This window comes from Vulpes vulpes, chromosome 1 (genome assembly GCF_048418805.1).
Source record: "Vulpes vulpes isolate BD-2025 chromosome 1, VulVul3, whole genome shotgun sequence".
NCBI classification, from domain to species: domain Eukaryota; kingdom Metazoa; phylum Chordata; class Mammalia; order Carnivora; family Canidae; genus Vulpes; species Vulpes vulpes.
In genome coordinates, this window is record NC_132780.1 from 17,938,183 (window position 1) to 17,961,302 (window position 23,120).

The following is a 23,120-nucleotide window of genomic DNA, read 5'->3' on the forward strand; positions in this document are numbered from 1 at the left end:
TTTAGAATTTTGAAAAAAATGATTAAATTTTATTAATTAAAACATAAGTATAATACATTCTGAGTAAAGCAGCATCAGTGTAGTGGTTAAACACAGATCCTATACCTGTACACTGCATTCTGGTTATTTTAAGTTTTCCTCATAATTGCTCTTTTTAGTTCCCCAAAATAAGAATAGCTTTTCACTCATCTTTGATATACAACCACTATTTTCATTAAAGGGAGAAATGACCATTATTTCTCCATTATTTCTATCACATAAGCAGTCCCTACTAACACATCATGAAAATCTCAGTCTGTCAGTCTCAAAACCTGCTGTTTCACACTCTTCGGGCAGAGCAATGGTTTCTGATAATCCAGTGGCCCTCTGTTACAGGATCCTGTAGAAAGGATCCTGGACATATTATTATTTATATCATTGCTTTACATATATTCTCTGCCCAACCCATGTATTCATTTAATTCCACAAAACACTATGTTAAAATTCAGCGTTCCTTCAGGATACATGGATGTGAATGACTCCCATTTAATAAAGTAGGCCCTTTTATCTTACTGATCTGCTCCCAGAGCCCATCAATGGTAACACATGAAAAACATGTAATGAAGATGTAACATTAACAAATTCAGACTTCAGGTCAAAAGACATGAATCATGATTGATGTAGGCCTTTCAAGAAACCTCATGTAATCAAAGTATTTTTAAAGGAAATGCTACATTCCTAAGCTCTCTTTGCTCGACTGACACTCATCTCATGTTTCATGAGTCTTAAAATGATTTTGACTTTTACTTACTGTGAAGAATTTAACATCCAAGGTTGATTAATCTTGGACTAGAGACTTAGTCCTCCCTAGTGTAAATTCTCTGATATAAAGTGTATTATGAAAAATAGTTAAATGATTTATGTCCCATTTGTTACATTTCTAAGGTTCCTCTCCAGCATGAATTCTTTGGTGAATCCTGAGGTCAGAACATTGTCTAAAGGACTTGCCACATTCAATACATTTGTATGGCTTTTCTCCAGGATGCATTCTCTCATGACCCCAAAGGTGTGAACGTTTGATAAAAGCCTTACCACACACAATACATTTGTATGGTTTCTCTCCCGGATGTATATTTTGATGTCTTATGAGGCTTGAATATTGCTTAAAGGCTTTGCCACACTCATTACATTTGTAAGGTTTCTCTCCAGTATGAATTCTCTGATGAATTGTAAGGTTTGAATTTTGACTAAAGGCTTTGCCACACACATTACATTTATATGGTTTCTCTCCAGTATGGATTCTTCGGTGAATCCTGAGGGTAGACCACTGTCTAAAAACCTTGCCACATTCGATACATTTGTATGGTTTCTCTCCAGTATGAATTCTCTCATGATCCCAAAGATACGAACGTTTGGTGAAACCCTTACCACATTCATTACATTTGTAAGGTTTCTCTCCAGTATGAATTCTCTCATGACACAAGAGGTCTGAACATTTGATAAAAGCCTTACCACATTCATGACACTTGTGTGGTTTTTCTCCAGTGTGAATTCTCCAATGATTTGTAAGGTGAGAATTTTGATTAAAGACCTTGTCACAGATATTACATTTATATGGTTTCTCTCCCGTATGGATTCTCTGATGTCTTGTGAGGTTTGAGAACTGCTTAAAGGCTTTACCACACTCATTACATTTGTAAGGCCTCTGCTCCGAATGAATTCTCTGATGACTTGTAAGGACTGAATGATGGCTAAAAGTCTTTCCACATTCATTACATTTGTATGATTTTTCTCTAATTTTTGTTTTCTGGTGCTGTGTGAGCAACGAAGGATACATAGAAACTCTTCCATATTTATTACAAAGGTTGGTTTTGATACCAGGAGGAAATCTCTGAAGTGGCACAATTGGAGAACAAGTTTTGACAGGCTTCTCAACTTGATTACATTCATTCATTTTCTCCTCAGTTTGAAATCTCTGCATTTCAGGCAGTTGTGACTGAAAGTTTAATCCAATTCGATTTTCCAAACATTTTGTATATTTGCTTCCTGCATAGACCATATTATTTTTTATTTTTAATGAATTCTTCACTAATGACTTCCCTTGTTTAAAATATTGATATGTACCTTTTCTTAAAGAAACACTCTGCTTTAAAGGTAAGTTAGTTCTGGATTTGCTGTCTTGTTTATCTTTTCTACCAGTGAGACTTACAGTATCTGTCACAAGCACTCCCCTGGAATTTCTTTCTTCATGTCCACACTTATTCTCAAATTCATACATATTTCCCCAAATTTCCCTTAAATCAAAATCTTCAAGGTCATGGCTTTCCTGTCTTCCCAAAACCACAGGTTGGCATAATCTTCTGTTATTAATTTCTTTCTTTGGTAATAATTCCTTGATCATGAAGCTAGCAGAGCTATCTGAAAGATATAAAAAAAGATAGTCTTCACATTAACTAGAGTTGCAAAATGGATATTACACTAAAAATAATACTTATTGAAGAGATAAAAGCTTCTCAACCAAAGTCTACAAATGTTTAAGAATGCAAAGTGAATAGAATCCTTTAGTAAAAGATGACATGTATTTCAAATTATTTTAAGGGAAACCTTTCTTTCTGTCTTTTTTTCTCTTAAAAAAAAAAAAAAGAGGGAGGGGCAGAAGGAGAGGGATAGAGTATTAAGCAGGCTCCACACCCCAGACAAAGCCCAATGTGGGGCTCCATCTCACAACCCTGAAATCATGACTTTAGCCAAAATCAAGAGTCAGACACTTAACTGAGCCATCCAGGTGCCCCTGAAAACCTGTTTTCAAATGTTCTATGACCAAATTGTTCAAACTATGTAAATTTACATAAGTTCTGAAAGAAAGTGTATTCTTTGACCACCATACCAAAACACACACCAACTGGCAGTAGACAAACGAGTGTCTCATATTGAAAAGAAACAGATATTGGGGGATTTGGGTGGTACAGTCAGTTAAGTGCCTGACTCTTGATTTCAGCTCAGGTCATGATCTCAGGGTTCTGAGATTGAGCCCAATGTCAGGCTCAGCACTGAGACTGCTTGGGTTTTTCTCTCCCTCTCCCTCTATCCCTCCCCCATTTCTTTCTCTAAAGTAAATAAATCTTTAAAAAAAGAAACATATTATACAAATGTATATTTACAGCATAATTATTATATGCAAATAAATGCTGAAGCACAGCTCTATATGAAGGAATAGATTTTTGGGGGGCAAATAATCCACTTAAAAATTAATAAGAAAAAAATAAAATAAATAAAAAAATAAAAAATTAATAAGGCAGTAGAGCATGTGACATATCAGGGTTGTAAGTTTGAGCCCCATTTTAGGTATAGAGATTACTTAAAATCTTCTTAAAAAATTAATGAATAAGATAAAAACATGGAAATTATTAATTGTAAAACTAAAAGGGCTATATGAAAATCAGGAAGAATTTAGTACATCACTAGAATAACAAAATATTCTTAATATCTACTCTAAAGGTATCCATACTCTATGCAGAATAGGCATTTTGGAACATTAACAATTGATAAATTGCAGTCATATTCTAAACTAGATGCTAAAATCCATAATCTGTAAATGACAAGTTATTAAATAAAATGTTTTAATTAAACCAAAATAAGTCCAAAAGGTAAATAATAAGTAACTATAATTACACAAAATTATAGACTATGGAATCCTAATGATTTCTCTCTTAAGAACAAGAGAAAGAACTTATATTCCAGAAAATGCACACAAGATGAGAACTGAAAAATATGATGAGAAAAGCTCCCACATATATTTAGCAGTCTAAGTTACATACATGCCCACTAACTTCTGAAATACCAGTTTTCAGATAGTATTATAAAGAACTGGGTAAAAGTATCAGGATAAAAATCATAGAATATTATAAGTTCATCTCTCCATAAAAACAGTAAGTAAGTTGGCAAAAACTGTCAGTATCAACTTTATCAGCATTCTGGAAACTAAACAAAGGAAATCATGGAAATCAAACGTGTAGATACTTAAGAAAGAGGCAACTATCTCAGTTGGAGAACTTTTGACATTTTAACTTCCCCTGACCCAATCCAATATAAGAGCAGCCCACATTCCTGGTACATGTCCCTCTTACTGAGAGTGGCAGAACAGGCTTGATTCTCAATGAATTGTGATTTTCCTTTGACTTGCCTAGTGGGTCACTGAAAAACTCACACGAAAAGTTTTGCCTTTACTTTGCTTATTAATTTAAGAGGTGTTATGAGGGGGGCAGTTAAAAAACATACTTAAAGGCAAATGTATTAGCAGATGACAGACAATTGGGGCACAGAGCAGACAAACTGAAAGCTAGAGAATAAGGATTAGAGGGTGAAATGCTTTGGGAAATAAGGGCTTTGAAAAGCTGCAACATATTCCTAGGAATCTAAGTCATGCACATGCCCAGGGCTGGGTCAGTACTCAGAAATCACATGAGGCAGCCCTATGCTGCCTCTGTCAACCTTCATGCTCAGCCAAAAGCAGAAGGTAAAGGCTAAGGCACCACTGTAAACTGCCAAGCTGATTTTCAGGTATTCCCAAACAAACATACAGAGTTTGTTTCCAAAGACTAGGAGTTTTTTGCTTTTTAGGTTTTTTGCTTCCAGGTATTTGAGAAGTTCTGCGTTAAATCATTAGCTGACCACTAAGCCGACCACAGACTTGAGTGGCCACACATGACAAAGAATACAGACTTCACAAATCAATTCAGAAAAATTACTAAACAAACAATAGCAGCTACAAGAAGCAGCAACATCCAAAGCTAGGGTGAGGGTGTGGGTGGGGGAGAATGTGACTTCCATAGCTGTCAGAATATTCAAAATGTTTAGCTTTTAAAAAAAAATTATAAGGCATGCAAACTAACAATGATGTATAACCCATATGTAGGAAAAAAGGCAATTTAATAAAAATTGTCCGTGAGGAAGCCCAGACATCAGACTTTTCTAGACAAAAAGCCACTGTTTTGAATATATTGAAAGAACTAAAATGAAACCATGTGCAAAGAACCAAAGGAAACAATGAAAACAATATTTCCCAAAATAGAGAATAGAGACAGAAATTATAAAAAGGAACCAAAAGAGAAATTCTGGAGCTGAAGAGTACAAAAACTAAAATGGAAAAAGCCCTAAAGGAGCTTAACACTGAACTGAACATGAAGAAGAAAGAACTAGCAAACTTGAAGACTAAGTCAGCTGAGATTATCCAATCTCAGCAGCAGAAAGAAAAATGAAGGAGAACCAGAGACCTGTGGGACACCTTCAAGTGTACCAACAAAGATAATGAGAATCCTAGAAAGGACAGAATGAAGAGGACAGAAAAAAATATTTGAAGTAATAAGGCAGAAAAATTCCCAAATTTGATAAAATACATAAATCTATATATCCAAGGAGTTTGGCAAGCACCGAGTGAGATAAACTAAAAGAAGCCCACAGTGAAACACTTCCTAATCAAACTGTTAAGATCCAAACACACAGAATCCTGAAAGCAGTAGTAGGCAGTTCCTTTGCTGAAAGAGATCTTCAATAAAAGTACTCATTGATTTCACACAGAAACTATATGGGCTAGAAGGCAATGGAATGATATTTTCACAGTGCTAAAGAAAAGTAATTCTCTACAAAGAATTCTATATATTTCAAAACTATCCTCCAAAATAGAGGATAACAAGACATTGCCAGAAAAACAAAAACTGGGAGTCCTTTGCTAGTAGACCAGTTCAACAAAAAATGGTAAAGGGAATGAATGCAGTTAGTATTAATGTATTTTTGGTTTGTCACTCCTCTTTTTTCCTATTGATTAAAAAAAAAAACTAATTCTAAATCTACATTGGTGGTCACACAACATATAGAGATATAATCTATGACAATACCAGAGGAAAGAAGGACAGGATATAGAGGAGTCAACATATAGAGATATAATCTATGACAATACCAGAGGAAAGAAGGACAGGATATAGAGGAGTCAAGTATCCATATACAGGTATACCTTGGAGATACTATGGGTTTGGGTCTAGAGCAACACAATATAGTGAATCTAATGAATTTTTTCATTTCCCAATGGCTATACTATCAGAAAAAATATACCTTCAGTAAAAATTTTTAGGAGACAAAGGGCAATATGTATATTTTAAAAAGGATAATTCATTAAGGAATTATAACAAATATGAACATATACATAAGAGAACCCTAAAATAGAGTGAAACAAACATTTATAGAATTGAAGAGAGAAATAAAAATAGTTCTAGAACAGTATTTGGAGACTTGCAGACCTTTCCAAAGTGGAGCATATACCCAGACAGAAGATCAGTAAGGACACAGATGATTTTAGGCAGACTATGGACCAAGGAGTACTGACAGATGCATAGAAAGCACTCCACCCAGTAAGAGCAAAATACATTCTGCTCTACATGCATGTGGAAAATTCTCCAGGATAGATAATAAATCGGTCCATGAAGCAAGTCTCAATAAATTGAAAAAGAGTGAAACCATACAAATTATTTTCTCCAACCACAAAAGAATAAAGCTAGAAATGAATAACTGAAAGAAAATTGGAAAGCTCAAAAATACATGAAAAATTTTAAACACTCTTAAAAAAACCAAAGGGTCAAAGAAGGAGTCACAAGGGAAATTAGAAAATACTTTGAGAGAAAAGAAACAAAACCACAACACAGCAAACTTATGGCATAGTGTGGTGTGGACATGCTTATACACCTGCTGAGTGAACAGTTTTACTACTGGATTGAAAAGACCCACCCCACTTCTCTGTGAGACACGCTCTCTGATGTGTGGCAAAAGCAGAACTAAAGAAACGGTTGAGGGGTGGGAGGCAGCCTCAAGAGGCATAGAGCTCTAGGGTCCCAGATGCTGATGTTTTCCCACCCCAGGAGTAGGTCTTCCCAGTACACAGAATGGGATGGATCATGGAAAAGGCCTGGTGCCAGGACTGGGGAGGCCTCAGCTCCTATTCATGTGGACTGGGAACAAGAATGGGATGAAGCCAAGAAAGAAAGAGGACCCCTGAAAACCAGCCTCCCAGCACTCCTTGGGGTCAGAGGACCAAAGGAGTCTTAAGGGAGCTCCCAGCTGTCTCAGCCTGTAGAGCATGTGACTCTTGATCTCTGGGTTAGTTAAGTTCAAGCCCCACATTGGTTGTGGAGATTACTTAAAAATAAAATCTTAAAAAAAAGGGGGTGTCATAGGGGCATATAATAGAGGCTATAAGTCATTATAAAGATCTTGCCTTGGTCTTTGCATGAGCTAGCAGTTGGGAGGATGCACTGCCACATGTCTGAAGAAAGGAGTGACAAAGGGAAGGGAAGTAAACTTTCCTCCAAGAGCTCACAAGAAGGAAACTTCTGTTTCCCACAGAACTCTCCCAGTGGGAGAAAACTGCCCAAACACTATACATGATGTGATCCCCTCTCTGCCCTTTTGAGCTCTTCCCTGTGTTCCCACCCATTTGGTTTCTTTGCTGTTTTCACTTTACTCCAAAATAAAAATGTTATTCAGGTCAGAAAGAGGGACAATAAGAAAGGAAAATGATATGCTGTGTCTTTTCCAGAATACAATTCTAGCCCTTTGTTCAGCTGAGGAGAAGAGGATGTTACAGATGTGTCTAGAAAAATTTCTTCACAAACTTGTCCATTCCTGAATACTTAAGGGATATTTTTTAAAACAGATATCCAGCTCTCTTCACGAACTACTGAGTCAAAATGTACAGGGATAAAAGTGGGTCCAGAATCAGATATTTTTTGAAGCTGGCCATATAGTTTTGTTCTTACTCAGCTTCTGGAAACACCATTAATCTAGGGAGAATGGAGAGATCATATGAAGAAAGGAGGAGGTGAAAGTTAGATGCTGCCTCATGAAGTTTTTCATTTCAGAAGGTACTCAGCCTCAATCTAGGTCAAGGAGGGCAGATCCCAACTTCTAGAGGAATATTATCCTCACCCAGGGAGACCAGGTTCCTGTAGTTCTCCAACATCACGTCCCTGTACAAGGCCCTCTGAGCAGAGTCCAGGCACTCCCACTCCTCCTCAGAGAATTTTATGGCCACATCCTTGAATGTCAACTGTTCCTGAAATGAAAACACATTTCATCAAGGAACCTTGAGTAGAGTTCTCATGTTCACACAAAATGTGACCAGGAAAGAGACAGGATCAGTTCAACTAAAATTAATGTTCTGACTCCATTTTGAGCATGAATAGATAATTGTGAGAAATTTATATGTCCCTAACTTTTCTTATGTTTTTCCATCAGAGGATATCAAATCCACTAAATCACTGTAGATTTCCTACTTCTGTGGAAAATAAAGGAACTATGTAAAAGAAAAATATCCAGTGTGCAGTTGTTTAGATGGACATGGTACATATTATGTTCTCTACACTAGTGAGAGTTCTGCACACTTAGAGGATCTAGAGCACAAGAGGTATATTCAGGTGTGACAAATTATATGCAAAAACATAAAATATAAATTTAAATGCCAGTAAAGTCAGGCATTTAACATTATGGAGTTTATTCCACTAACGACAACAAAAAATGTCATACATTAATTTAACAGATTGAGTAGAACACAAGTTAATCACAGCAGATCTTTGAAGAAATAATGGATGATTAGAAATCATGCCAAACACATTTAAAAAGCTACTATTGAGCAAGACCATTCCAGTAAGCATCACAATCCACAGTTAAGCACTGGAAGCATTTCCACCACAGGTGAGGCTGAGGCATGTAGGCCAGCTAGGCCCCCTGCCAGTCACTACTGCGTGGTATGTGAGAGGCCTGATGGGGGTGGTAACGTAGGAACCACCCATTCCCATTAGCAGCTGTACCAGGACATCTATTTGAAGCATTTCCCAATGCATGTGAAGAAATTAGAAAACTTTACTGAGGGGCACTTGGGTGGCTCAGTCAGTTAAGCATCTGCCTTTGGCTCAGGTCATGATCCCAGGGTTCTGGGATTGAGCCCCACGTTGAGCTCCCTATTCAGTGGGGATCCTGCTTCTCCCTCTCCCACTGCCTGACACTCCTCCTGCTTGTGCACTCTAATAAAGAAATAAAGTCTTGAAAAAAAAAAAAAAGAAAGAAAAAACTTCACTGAAAGACAGAACAAAGACATGATCAAAGACTGATAAACCTAATTCTTACTGGAAGATGTGGTGACGTAAAGAAAGACCTCAGGGATTTAGAAATTCAGAGCAATTCAAATTCAGAAGAAACATGGGATTAAAAAAACAAAGAACAGTCTCCATTATGTTGAGGAGAAATAATCTTGAAAAGAAAACATGGAGAGCCTTGCCAAACAATACATGAACCTATTATTGTATGTGTGTTACATGAAACTTTTCAATGAAATGAATAGCTACAAGCTTTTTACACTAAAAAGCCAAATTAATTTAATTTTATTTTTTTAAAAGATTTCATTTATTCATGAGAGACAGAGAGAGAGACAGACAGACACAGAGACAGAGACACAGGCAGAGGGAAAAGCAGGCTCCAAGCAGGGAGCCCAATGTGGGACTCAATCCCGGGTCTCTAGGATCAGGCCCTGCCTGGGCTGAAGGCGGCGCTAAACCGCTGAGCCACCAGGGCTGCCCTTAAAGTAATTTTAAACAAAGAGAGTGCTAAATGGGACACAGTACTTTGAGATTACACTAGGTGAAGTCTCCCAAAGCAAGATCAGAAACCAGAGAGCAAGAAGGAAAGATTTACGTTTCACTGCAAAACACTGATAAAATAAGAAAGACACAAGCATGTATGTAAAGAATTAAACGACAAAATATAAGATAGCTCCTGAAAATATATCAAAGGAAAACAGCAAAGTATGAAAATCTATGTTTTATTCCACAAAAATAATGAAAGTTACAAGTAGGTAGAAAAAGAAAATACAAGGGATTGTCCTTTTACCTCCAATTTTCAAAACACAAAGAGATTACACTACCAAGTTTTGCTTACATCAGGGGGCAATCTCACATGTTGTTGCACGATGCTGTACTTTGCAGCTTTAGGAGACGTGCCAGACAGAATCTGTCCTCATATGAAATGCACCATCCTTGACCCAGTAATCACAAGTCGAGTTGCCCAACCCAGAGAACTCCTCAGACATCTGCAGAGAGGTCAGTCTGCTCATACACAGCCACTGTGGCATTCCTTCTTTCAGTGAAAAATAGTAAACATCCTATGCATCTTAAGAAAATGCTCTAGTGAAGATCAAAAAGCAAGCTGTGGCTGTGTTTATTAACATGAAAATAATGTCTAGACATGTTGTGTATGTTTTTTTAACGTGCAGAATAAAATGTTACAACAAACTTCATTGAGGAGTTTTTTCTAAAATTTTATATTTGTGTAAAAGCATCTTTTATACAGTTTGAACTGACTCTTGTCACAGAAATGACAACAGTGGTTCCCCATTGAGACATAAACAATGGAGAACATGACAGGAAGGGACATCCCTATATCTTAGTGCCTAAGCTCCTTCTTTGATTGGAGTTTAGTCAATCAATACATCCATATATATATGACTCACTCATGTGATGTTGAAAATAAAACAGATATAATACTTAAAAATAATGGTAAAACCAGAATTTGGCTACAATCTGATGGTGAAGATAAAGTTCTATGTACATCTTGGCTACCTTACCATCATTTTTACCTAAAACATCTGCTACACAAGAGTTGCTGTGGGAATACCATGGTCTCTGTCGGATAGATGTGCTGACCTTATCATTGGTTATTTAGGTTGATTCCATATTTTAAAACCAATTATGGAATAAAGCATCCTCTACTGATATGTTTCTGAACTTTATTCTACATCATTAGTATTTTAGAATCAGAAACACCATGGTTTGCTTGTTTAGCACTGAATGCAAAAGTCAGGCAGAACCCATCTCCTCTTGTTACACTTCTTTTCTAGAATTTTCCAACTATTCGTACACACTAACACATGACTTCTACATGTAGGTCCTTTGATTCTAGTATACAGAGAGCTAACAATGCATGAAGAGGCAGCCCCTAAAACAAACCCTGCTGCCCAACTGTCCTGACACCATGGGGCCCACACTCATCTCCAACCATGCCTGTTGTGAAGCCCAGGAGGATGCGCCCAGGGGTCCTCATAGGCTCCACATCACTGGGACACCATGAGATGGATTCTACATGGAGAGAGACTGAGGGAAGGCCTGGGGAGTGTGGACACACACAGCTCAAGTGGACACGTCAGAGTCAGAGAAGACGAGCGAGTCCAAGAAGGGCACAGCAGAAGGGAGAGATGGAAAAACAACCAACAATATGACTTTACCTGACAAACAGCCATGCCTGACTCCTTCTTTCCTCCTTCCTCAGACAAGATCAGTCTTGAGAATTCAGTCCTGAGGGTCAAGAATATGCAGCTGAATGCTTAGAATCATCTCTGTCCTTCCTGTACCACAACCTCACACGGGAAGACCTCTCCATGGGGAGACAACAGTCCCTGCTGCCACTGCCACAGGAGACTCAGGGACCATGAACCCCTCCAGACACCAACACAAATGATTGTTCCCAGCGCATTCGTCAGGACTGGCCCCCGCCTTGGGGAAGTCCCCCCCTCACTACAGCAGTGGGGACCTGGGCTGGACCCACACTCCCCTCCAGGTCACAGACCCGTCCTGACCACACCCCACACAGAGCAGGGCCCCCTCCCCTCTCCCTGGATCAGGAGCTGCTGTCAGCCTCAGAAACAGAGGACCCAGGGCTTTGCTGCTCAATGCTGGAGACACATCAGGAGCACCTGGGATACTTCACTAGCACTGACACTGGGCCTTATCCCCCCAGACTACTGGAAGGGGAATCTGGGAGGGGGCACAAGAGCTAAATCTGCAAAATGTCTCGGCCATCCAGGGTGCAGCTGGGTGGAGCACACTCACAGGAGGCCAGCCCAGCACACCTCCTGCCTTCTGGCTCTGCTCTCCCCTGGGGCGGCATGGCTATCATGAGCTGTCATGAGTAGAAAGGGAAGGAGCAGAGAGAGACATGCAGAGCAGGCAAGAGGCACCAGAACTGGGGGTTAGGGAGTAGCTGGATGTTAAAACAAGTGGGAGCTGGGGGCGGGGGGGAACACAAGACAGAGCAGGCACCACTGAAAGGTTATATCAGAACAAAGACCTGAGGGAGGACGAGATTTTGCCACCTGCATATGAGGGGCCAGAAAATTCTAGGCAGAAGGATGCCTATGTGAAGACCCTGGGGTAGTGGCATTCTGGGCTCCAGAAAGGTCAAGGGAGCCCTGTATGGCTGGAGTGGGGTGAGTGGAAGAGATAAGGAGGAGCTAAGATCAGAGATACTAAACGAAACAGATCAGAGTGAGCTGAATTTTTCAAACTTTCCCTCCATATCTCAGAAGTTTTTTTGGAAACCATGTATTCCCTTATCCGTTTTGAGTAAACATCTAATTTTTATTTCTTTTGTCCTAAGTTAAAACAATAACAAGTGATGTCAGGGGATCCCTGGATGGCTTAGCGGTTTAGTGCCTGCCTTTGGCCCAGGGCATGGTCCTGGAGACCCGGGATCGAGTCCCACATCGGGCTCCCTGCATGGAGCCTGCTTCTCCCTCTGCCTCTCTCTCTCTCTCTCTCATGAATAAATAAAGTCTTTAAAAAAAAAGTAATGTCTTGTATACTCTGCAAACATGCCTGGACTGAGAAGTGGGGAGGTCCCTGGTGACTCAGACAGGGAAAGGCTCACTGGCATAGTAGATATGAAAGTGAAAACTGGGGGTACAAGGGTGGCCCAGTCAGTTAAGCATCTGCCTTCAGCTCAGGTCATCATCTCAGGGTCCTGGGATTAAGCCCTGAGTCAGGCTCCCTGCTCAGCCAAGAGTCTGCTTCTCCCTCTCCTTCCTCCCCCCTGCTCATGCATTCTCCTCTCTCTCTAATAAATAAAATTGTTCTTTAAAAAAGTGAGAACTGGAAGCAACACCTAAATCAGAGTATAAACACGTGTTTAGTGTGTTCTGCTCTGAAATGGAGCATAAGAAAGGGCACTTACCAGAGTGGAAAATGTAGCTAATAAAGGCTTTTTTATTTTAAAGAGAGGAGAATGTAGTAAAAGGCCTTTCTGTGGATTGTTTTAAAGATGGGGCGATATAGAGGCAGGGCAAGATGGCAGAGGAGTAGGGTGCCCAAGTCACCTGTCCCCATCAATTGACCTAGATAACTTTCAAATCACCCTGAAAACCTAAGAATTCGACCTGAGATTTAAAGAGAAAACAGCTGGAACACTACAGAGAGAAGGGTTTTCACTTCTAAAAAGGAAGGCGGAAAAAAATAAAAAAGAATCAATTTGGGGAGGAGCCAGGCTTAGGCCTACGGGGAGGGTTGGGGGAGCCTCCTGGACAGCCCTGCCCCAGAGAACCAGGAACTTTAAAACTCCGCACCAGATTCTTCCCAGACTGAAAGGCGCTTAGCAGGGAACTCGGGCAGAATCATAGGAGGGGCAGTGGAGCCTCCAGGTTCCCGGGGTCACTAACAGAGGAAGCGCGCCAGGCGGGGTCTCAGGAGCAGCTCAAGTGGCGGCTCGGGACGGAGGGGGCTGCGCTCTGAAGCCTTCGGGAGCTGCGGCCTTAGGAGCACGATCCCAGCAGTGCAGGCCCCAAGGAGCGGGGTGGGGTGGGGGGTGGGGGGGAGACACAGCCCTCGATCCTGTACTCCCCCCGGGACAGGCGGAGGCGGGTAGGGCATCAGACAGCAAGGACTCTCCAGCCACTGGGCACCCCCAGCCCTGGAGCATCCAGGCCAGTGCAGACAGTGAGACCCCGGTAGTTACTGCGGGAGCTGACTCCAGAGCTGGACACCTGGCTGCTGCCGGTGCTGTCGTTCTTCCTGGGACAGAGCTGGCCGCCAGGGAACAGGGGCCTCACGGGGTAAACAGCTCCCACTGAGCCGTGCACCTGGCACAGGGCAGGGCAGCTCCTCCAGGTGCACACACCTGAGAATTAGCACAGCAGGCCCCTCCCCCAGAAGACCCACTGGAAGAACAGGGGGAAGAGCAAGTTCTTGACCAAGCAGCGCTGCAAAGCTCCAAGGGAAGTCGAGGGATTTACAATATATAGAACCAGACGGTACCCCTCCTATTTTTTTCTTCCTTTCTCCAGTACAACTCATTTTTTTTTATCAGACTGTAAATTTCCAAATTTTTTCTCTTTTCCCACCTTAACTACAAAATTGTACCACCTCTTCATTTTTAAGATTTTTCCTTTTTGACTCTCATATTTCTACAATTACAGGTCCTAGATATATTTTCCACTTCTAGATTCCGTTCAACATACACAACTTAATTTTGGGAGATATACAAGATATGTTTTCTTTTGTGTTTTTTGTTTTATCTGCCTCATTTTGTTCGACAATGGCGGAGGTTAATACCTTCTAAAACATGACCACAGCATGCACCCAGAACCAAGTGATATACCATGTGGTTCATTCTGTGAGATTCCTTTTTTTTTTTTTTTTTTAATACTGGTTTGGTAAATTCTTATTTTATTTTATTTATTTATTTTTTCATTTATTTGTGATAGTCACAGAGAGAGAGAGAGAGAGAGAGAGAGAGAGGCAGAGACACAGGCAGAGGGAGAAGCAGGCTCCATGCACCGGGAGCCCGATGTGGGACTTGATCCTGGGTCTCCAGGATCGCGCCCTGGGCCAAAGGCAGGCGCCAAACCGCTGTGCCACCCAGGGATCCTGAGATTCTTTTTTTTTTTTTTTAAGATTTTATTTATTTATTCATGAGAGAGAGAGAGAGAGAGAGAGGCAGAGACACAGGCAGAGGAAGCAGGCTCCATGCCAGGAGCCATTCGCAGGACTTGATCCCAGGACCCCATGATCACACCCGGGCCAAAGGCAGGCGCTAAACCGCTGAGCCACCCAGGGATCCCCCTCATTCTGTGATATTCCTAATACTAATTTTGCCCCCATCTTTTATCTCACTTATGTTTTAGTGGTCAATGTTGGGGCTCTCTACAAGTATTTCTGGTTTATATAAATTAGGGACTGAGCATCTTCTAACATACAGAACTTAATATACTCAGAAACAAGAGGATCACCCTCTAGAATGCCTCAGGCAGACTACATTCTCCCTCCACTACAACTTTGTCACCACCACCATCTCCCGGGGCCACTCCCATTTCTTTCTACTTTTTTTTCCCTCTTCTTTAGGAAGGGCCTTTATTTTTTTACTACTTTGTTTTAAAATTTGTTTTTTACTGTAGCGCCTTTTGTTTTATTACGTTCTGATCTTTGTTTTCAATTTCTGGTTTCTGACCTTGGCAGAATCATCTAGGGTGAAATTTACCTAGGTCGTCGTTGATATTCTTGACTCGGCCTGCTCATACAGCCACTCTGCACTGAGCAAAATGACTAGAAAGAAGGAACTCATCACAAAAGAAAGAATCAGAAACAGTATTCTCTCCCACAGAGTTACAGAATTTGGATTACAATTTGATGTCAGAAAGCCAATTCAGAAGCACAATTATAAAGCTACTGGTGGCTCTGGAAAAAAGCATAAAGGATTTAAGAGATTTCATGACTGCAGAATTTAGATTGAATCAGGCCAAAATTAAAAATCAGTTAAATGAGATGCAATCTAAACTGGAGGTCCAAACAATGAGGGTTAATGAGGTAGAAGAAAGAGTGAGTGACATAGGAGACAAGTTGATGGCAAGGAAGGAAGCTGAGGAAAAAGAGAAAAACAATTAAGAGACCAAGAGGAAAGGTTAGAGGAAACAAATGACAGCCGCAGGAGGAAAAAACGTTTAATTGGGGTTCCAGAGGGCGCTGAGAGGGACAGAGGGCCAGAAAGCATATTTGAACAAATCATAGCTGAGAACTTCCCTAATTTGGGGAGGGAAACAGGCATTCAGATCCAGGAGATAGAGAGATACCGCCACCCCCCAAAAAAACAAAAACTTGTTCAACACATTGACATTTAATAGTGAAACCTACAAATTCCAAAGATAAAGAGAATATCCTTATGGCAGTGAGAGACAAGAGATCCCTATCTTATATGGGGAGATATATCAGATTAACAGCAAACCTCTCCACAGAGACCTGGCAGGCCAGAAATGGCTGGAAGGATATATTCAGGGTCCTAAATGAGAAGAACATGCAGCCAAGAATGCTCTATTCAGCAAAGCTCTCATTCAGAATAGAAGGAGAGATAAAGAGCTTCAAGATAGGCAGAAACTGAAAGAATATGTGACCACCAAACCAGCTCTGCAAGAACTATTAAGGAGGACCCTGTAAAAGAAAGAGGAAGCCCAAACAACCCACAAAAACAGGGACTGAATAGGTATTACAATGACACTAAATTCCTATCTTTCAATAGTTACTCTGAACGTGAATGGGCTTAATGATCCCATCAAAAGACACAGGGTTTCAGACTGGATAAAAAAAGCAAGACCCATCTACTTGCTCTCTATAAGAGACTCATTTTAGACCTAAGGACACCTACAGCCTGAAAATAAAAGGTTGGAGAACCATTTACCATTCAAATGGTTCTCAAAAGAAAGCAGGGATAGCAATCCACATATCAGATAAAGTTTATCCTAAAGACTGTAGTAAGAGATGAAGAGGGACAGTATATCATACTTAAAGGGTCTATCCAACAAGAAGACCTAACAGTCATGAATATTTATGCCCTAATGTGGAAGCTGCCAAGTATATCAATCAATTAATAAGCAAAGTAAAGACACACATAGATAATAATACACTAATACTGGGAGACTTCAACACGGCACTTTATGCAAATGACAGATCTTCTAAGCACATCTCCAAAGAAAGAAGAGCTTTAAATGATACACTGAACCAGATGGATTTCACAGATATTTACAGAACTTTACATCCAAATGCTACTGAATAAACATTCTTCTCAAGTGCACATGGAAATTTCTCAATAGACCACATACTGGGTCACAAATTGGGTCTCAACCAACACCAAAAGATTGGGATTGTCCCCTGCATATTTTCAGACCACAATGCTTCAAAACTTGAACTCAATCACAAGAAGAAACTTGGAGGAAACTCAAACATGTGGAGGTTAAAGAGCATACTGCTAAAAGATGAATGGGTCAACTACTAAATTAGAGAAAATTAAAAAGATTCATGGGAAAGCTTGTGTATCGTCCATTATCATGTGTAATCAATAAACGATTTAATATTCTCTTGAAAAAAAAAAGATTCGTGGAAACTAATGAAAATGAAGATACAACTGTTCAAAATCTTTGGGACAGCAAAAGCAGTCCTAAGAGGGAAATATATCACAATACAAGCATCCCTCAAAAAAATTGGAAAAAATTCAAGTACACAAGCTAACCTTGCACCTAAAGGAATTGGAGAAAGAACAGCAAATAAAACCTACATCAAGCAGAAGAGAATTAATAAAGATTCGAGCAGAACTCAATGAAATAGAGACCAGAAGAACTGTAGAACAGATCAACAAAACCAGGAGTTGCTTCTTTGAAAGAATTAATAAGATAGATAAACCATTAGCCAGACTTATTAAAAAAAGGGGGGGGGGGGCTCAAGTTAATAATTCACGAATGAAAAAGGAGAGATCACAACCAATACCAAGGATATACAAACTATTTTAAAAACATTTTATGAGCAGTTATATGCCAATAAATTAGGCAATCTAGAAGAAATGGACGCATTTCTGGAAACCCATAAACTACCAAAACTGGAACAGGAAGAAATAAAAAACCTGAACAGGCCAATAACCAGGGAGGAAATTGAAGCAGTCATCAAAACCTCCCAAGACACAAAAGTCCAGGGCCAGATGGCTTCCCTGGAGAATTCTATCAAAGGTTTAAAGAAGAAACAATACCTATTCTACTAAAGCTGTTCAGAAAGATAGAAAGGGATGGAATACTTCCAAACTCGTTCTATGATGCCAGCATCACCCTGATTCCATTAACAGACAAAGACCCCACCAAAAAGGAGAATTATAGACCAATATCCCTGATGAGCATGGATGCAAAAATTCTCAACAAGATACTAGCCAATAGGATACAACAGTACATTAAGAAGATTATTCACCATGACCAAGTGGGATTTATCCCCAGGATGCAAGGCTGGTTCAACCCTCATAAAGCAATCAACATGACAGATCATATCATCAAGAGAAAAACAAGAATCATAGGATCCTCTTCAGATGCACAGAAAGCATTTGAAAAAATACAGCATCCATTCCTGATCAAAACTCTTCAGAGTGTAGGGATAGAGGGAACATTCCTCAGCATCTTAAAAGCCATCTATGAAAAGCCCACAGCAAATATCATTCTCAATGGGGAAACACTGGGAGCCTTTCCCCTAAGATCAGGAACACCATAGGGATGTGCACTCTCACCACTGCTATTCAGCATAGTACTAGAAGTCCTAGCTTCTGCAATCAGACAACAAAAAGACATTAAAGGCATTCAAATTGGCAAAGAAGTCAAACTCTACCTCTTCGCCAATGACATGATACTCTACATAGAAAACCCAAAAGACTCCACCCCAAGATTGTTAGAACTCATACAGCAGTTTGGCAGTGTGGCAGGATACAAAATCAATGCCCAGAAGTCAGTGGCATTTCTATACACTAACAATGAGACTGAAGAAAGAGAAATTAAGGAGTCAATCCCATTTACAATTGCACCCAAAAGAATAAGATACCTAGGAATAAACCTAACCAAAGAAGTAAAAGATCTATACCCTACAAACTACAGAACACTTCTGAAAGAAACTGAGGAAGACACAAAGAGATGGAAAAATATTCCATGCTCATGGATTGGCAGAATTAATATTGTGAAAATGTCAATGCTACCCAGGGCAATTTACACGTTTAATGCAATCCCTATCAAAATACCATGGACTTTCTTCAGAGAGCTGGAACAAATCATCTTGTGGAATCAGAAAAGACCCTGAATAGCCAGGGGCATATTGAAAAAGAAAACCAGAGCCAAGGGCATCACAATGCCAGATTTCAAGTTGTACTACGAAGCTGTGATCATCAAGACAGTATGACACTGGCACAAAAACAGACACATAGATCAATGGAATAGAATAGAGAATCCAGAAATGTGCCCTCAACTCCTTGGTCAACTAATATTCGACAAAGCTGGAAAGACTATCCACTGGAAAAAGAACAGTCTCTTCAATAAATGGTGCTGGGAAAATTGGACATCCACATGCAGAAGAATGAAACTAGACCACTCTCTTGCACCATACACAAAGATAAACTCAAAATGGATGAAAGATCTAAATGTGAGACAAGAACCTATCAGAATCCTAGAGAAGAACATAGGCAACACCTTTTTTGAACTTGGCCACAGGAACTTCTTGCAAGATATATCCATGAAGGCAAGGAAAGAAAAGCAAAAATGAATTATTGGGACTTCATCAAGATAAAAAGCTTCTGCACAACCAAAGAAACAGTCAACAAAAAGACAACCTACAGAATGGGAGAAGATATTTGCAAATGACATATCAGATAAAGGGCTACTATCCAAGATCCATAAAGAACTTATTAAACTCAACGGCAAAGAAACAAACAATTCAATCATGAAATGGGCAAAAGACATGAACAGAAATCTCACAGAGGAAGACATACACTTGGCCAACAAGTACATGAGAAAATGCTCTGCATCACCTGCCATCAGGGAAATACAAATCAAAACCACAATGAGATACCACCTCACACCAGTGAGAATGGGGAAAATTAACAAGGCAGGAAACAACAAATGTTGGAGAGGATGTGAAGGGGAACCTTCTTGCACTGTTGGTGGGAATGTGAACTGGTACAGCCACTCTGGAAAACTGTGTGGAGGTTTCTCAAAGAGTTAAAAATAGAACTGCCCTAGACCCAGCAATTGCACTACTCGGGACTTACGCCAAAGATACAAATGCAGTGAAACACTGGACACCTGCACCGCAATGTTTATAGCAGCAATGTCCACAATAGCCAAACTGTGGAAGGAGCCTCGGTGTCCATCAAAAGACGAATGGATAAAGATGTGGTTTATGTATACAATGGAATATTAGCCATTAGAAACGACTAATATACCATTTACTTCAATGTGGATAGAACTGGAGGGTATTATACTGAGTGAAGTCAGTCAGTCGGAGAAGGACAAACATTATATGGTCTCACTTATTCGTGGAATATAAAAAATAGTGAAAGGGATTAAAGGGGAAAGGAAGAAAATGAGTGGGAAATATCAGTGAGGGTGACAGAACATGAGAGACTCCTATCTCTGGGAACTGACCAAGGGGTGGTGGAAAGGGAGATGGGTGGGGGGTTGAGGGATGGCAAATCGAACTCCAATAAAAACATATACAAAAAAAAAAAAAAAGATGGGGCAACACCACCACATGTATATGGTGAACAAAGTAACTGCCTAAAGGTAAGGTAGGAGGAATTGATGAGCAGTGGCAGGGTCTACAGGATCCTGAGACTGTTGTACTGTTGGACATTATGGCCCTTCTGCAGCTGTTCACAGAGACCCACCTCCAGCAAGCCTGCCCCAGTGAAAACCCCCACCACCTGGGCCCATCCCCCACTTTTTGCCTTCTTGACTCAGACACTCCTGCAAGTTTCCATGGTGTTTGTTCTGCATTCCCAATGGACACCCCACACTACTACAGGACAGAACCTCTGAATCATCTATACACTGTTGAAGAATCCCACACTGTTCCTTACATCAATCTTTGGTTTTGGCAAAAAGACACCCACCAACCCAGGATCTGATATGTTCCTATTTTGGAGTCTGTACCCAAAAGTCAGGCACCTCCACAATGTCATAACATAAGAGTAACGTCTGTCATGATCTACATACTCTAAGACTCAAGTATTGTCTAATGCAACGTCCCAGTATGTCGTTTGTATCCCACAAAATACCATACCTTCAGTAATGTTTTGCCCTTAATAATGAGATCCTCCACCAAAACCACTACAGATTGCCCCCCAAGTGGTGACATTTTCTCTTCAACCCCTTATGGGTCCTAAGAAACCCTAACGAAGTCAACCTTGTAAACACCAGAGGGCGTGTCCTGAATCCACCCCCTGGGGATTCAGGCACAAACTGCCCCAGAGCTGGTCCTTGTAAACTGACTCAGCTACATGGAGCAGCGGCCTCTTCATCACAGCAGCCGGCTGGGCAGCCAGTGTCCGATGTCTGGTCAGTGCCGGAAAGAAAAGCCTGCTCCTTCCCTCAAATTGGACCAACTCCGGAAAGTCACCCCACCTCCGGAGCTCCCAGCGGAGCCCTCAGCCTTACAATGGAGTCTGGATTTTTTCCTGAGGGCAACAGGAAGCCAATGAAGGGATTACAGCCAGGGGACGCCCTCCCTGCTCTGTTAGTCCCTCTGCGACCTCCGTCACCCTTCGGCCCTCCTGCCGTCCCCGCATCACCTGTCTACCAAGGTCCCAATTCTCCTATTCCTCCCCCATGGTCTCAGAAGACGAGTCTGCTCCTTGCTGCCCCACTCCTATCACCAGTTAAGGCCGCTCTCGTCCAGTGTGCTATCCTCCACCGCCCTGGAGATATATTTTAATCTAGATTCCTCTATTTTTTTTTTTTCTACTTCTACTTTTCTCTGGCTCGCTCCACTCTTACGGTCTCTCCACATCCACCCTCTCTTCCTTCCTTCCTTCCTTCCTCTCACACGTAGTCTTTCTTATTCTCCCTCAGACTCTCTGCTTCGCCCGCACCCTCACTCACAGGTGCGGACCGCAGACGTCCTTTGCCCGGGAAGAACACTTTCCAGGAGGGCTTCAGGTAGGCACACACACCGTGACACGCCCGGCCAGCGGCATGCAGTCTGTGCGGAAGGCACTCCTAAGGCGGGGAGTAGTACAAAGTGCAGTGCTAAGGCGGAGGGCGGGCTCCGGAGTTGGTGCAGATGGAGGCGGCGTCAGGAGGGAGAGGTGTGCCTGCAGAACCCCAAGGCCATGGAGATGTGGGGTCGAGGTCTGCACGATCGCGTCCGCCCTGGGGGCCAGCCAGGAAAGACTTTACACGGCGTGGCGGAGAGGGGAAGGGCCGGAGGTGCGGGAGTCCGGGAAGGGTTTTCAGCAGGAAAGAGACCCGGCAGGCGCTGTCTACCTGGACGGAAGGCGGAAAGGCTGGGGGGCGGGAACGCGCCTCAGCGATTTTAACTCGAAACAGACTTGGACCCCTGGATCCGCAGTGGAGCTCCCAGGCCTGGAGTGTCTGACGGTGCTGCCGGGACAAGCGGGCGAAGGCATTTTAACGTACGTGGCGACCCCGGAATCCCGGGTGCTGCGGGTCGGAGCCGGGGGCGGGGGGAGCGTCCCGCAGAGACCACTGATGAACCAGAAAATCTGACACCACTTACCTGATGGTGCCCTTCGCTCCGCTTCCGGGTCTCTGCAGGAGAGTGCGCGTGCGCAGCTTGTGGTGGGGTGGGGTGGGGGGTGGCGGGGGCTGGCGGGGACAGGCCGCGGACGGTGGCCTGGACTTGGCAAAAAGTGCGCAGCTGAAGGGACGTGGCCAAGCTTAGGGGCGGGGTCTGGGCCTCCGCGCAGCCTCCGGACGTTTCCCGCCCTTTCAGCCCAATAATACCGTACTTTACGCTTTTGAATTTCTTTTAATTTCTTTGGTGTCTCACGGACCGAACAGTCTCCTGGCTATTTTAAATTAATATTTCAAGCAACTTAAAGTGAAAGAGCAGAGTTGTGAGAGAGTTGTGAGAGCCAAGATGTTTTCCTGTTAAATTGAAAACGGTTTAAGTCAAAGCGCTCTTTGCCAGCAGGCAGTGTTGGAATATAATTAAAAACAAAATCGTCTCCCATCCCAGCAATCCTCTCCACAAAGGCAGTAGAGAAAGAGAACATTTTCATTAGTGAATAAGCATTAAACCAGAACGTGATGTGCATCACAGGCAATCTTGAGAGATTGCAAAGATGAATCTCACCCTGTCACAAAAGACAAGGAGATACAGCCTATTACATACATGTTCCCAAGATAGATCATAACTAGTGCTCAAGAAGACATAACAGCACCATTTGTCACACATAGTTCATCCTAACATCATCAGGTAATCAGGGTGGCCATTTGTGTTAGCTAATTGGCTTTAACCAGAAGGAAAACA

General features: G+C 41.6%; 1 protein-coding gene across 5 annotated transcripts; it reads right to left on the reverse strand.

Annotated features, from left to right (window-relative positions):
* LOC112931421 (uncharacterized) lies at positions 1 to 22,408 on the reverse strand. 5 transcript variants are annotated; one of them, XM_072759893.1, is made up of 5 exons: positions 22,365 to 22,402; positions 21,728 to 22,228; positions 11,300 to 11,369; positions 7,954 to 8,080; positions 1 to 2,397 (listed from the first exon to the last, which is right to left on the reverse strand). In XM_072759893.1, the coding sequence occupies exons 3-5, from the start codon at positions 11,312 to 11,314 to the stop codon at positions 920 to 922; spliced, it is 1,620 nt and encodes a 539-aa protein (XP_072615994.1). In that variant the 5' UTR covers positions 11,315 to 11,369; positions 21,728 to 22,228; positions 22,365 to 22,402; the 3' UTR covers positions 1 to 919. The 5 variants fall into 5 exon arrangements, with proteins under 5 accessions (XP_072615994.1, XP_072616131.1, XP_072616054.1 ...); XM_072760030.1 differs by having other exon boundaries at positions 21,728 to 21,997; positions 22,365 to 22,398; XM_072759953.1 differs by having other exon boundaries at positions 21,728 to 21,997; positions 22,112 to 22,393.
* Positions 22,409 to 23,120: the final 712 nt, after the last annotated feature.

Excerpts from the sequence above, each read along its gene's own strand:
- LOC112931421 (XM_072760090.1), bottom strand. Across the intron at positions 2,398-7,953 it reads CAGGAACCTGGTCTCCCTGG|ATAGCTCTGCTAGCTTCATG; the intron begins GTGAGGATAATA and ends TATATCTTTCAG.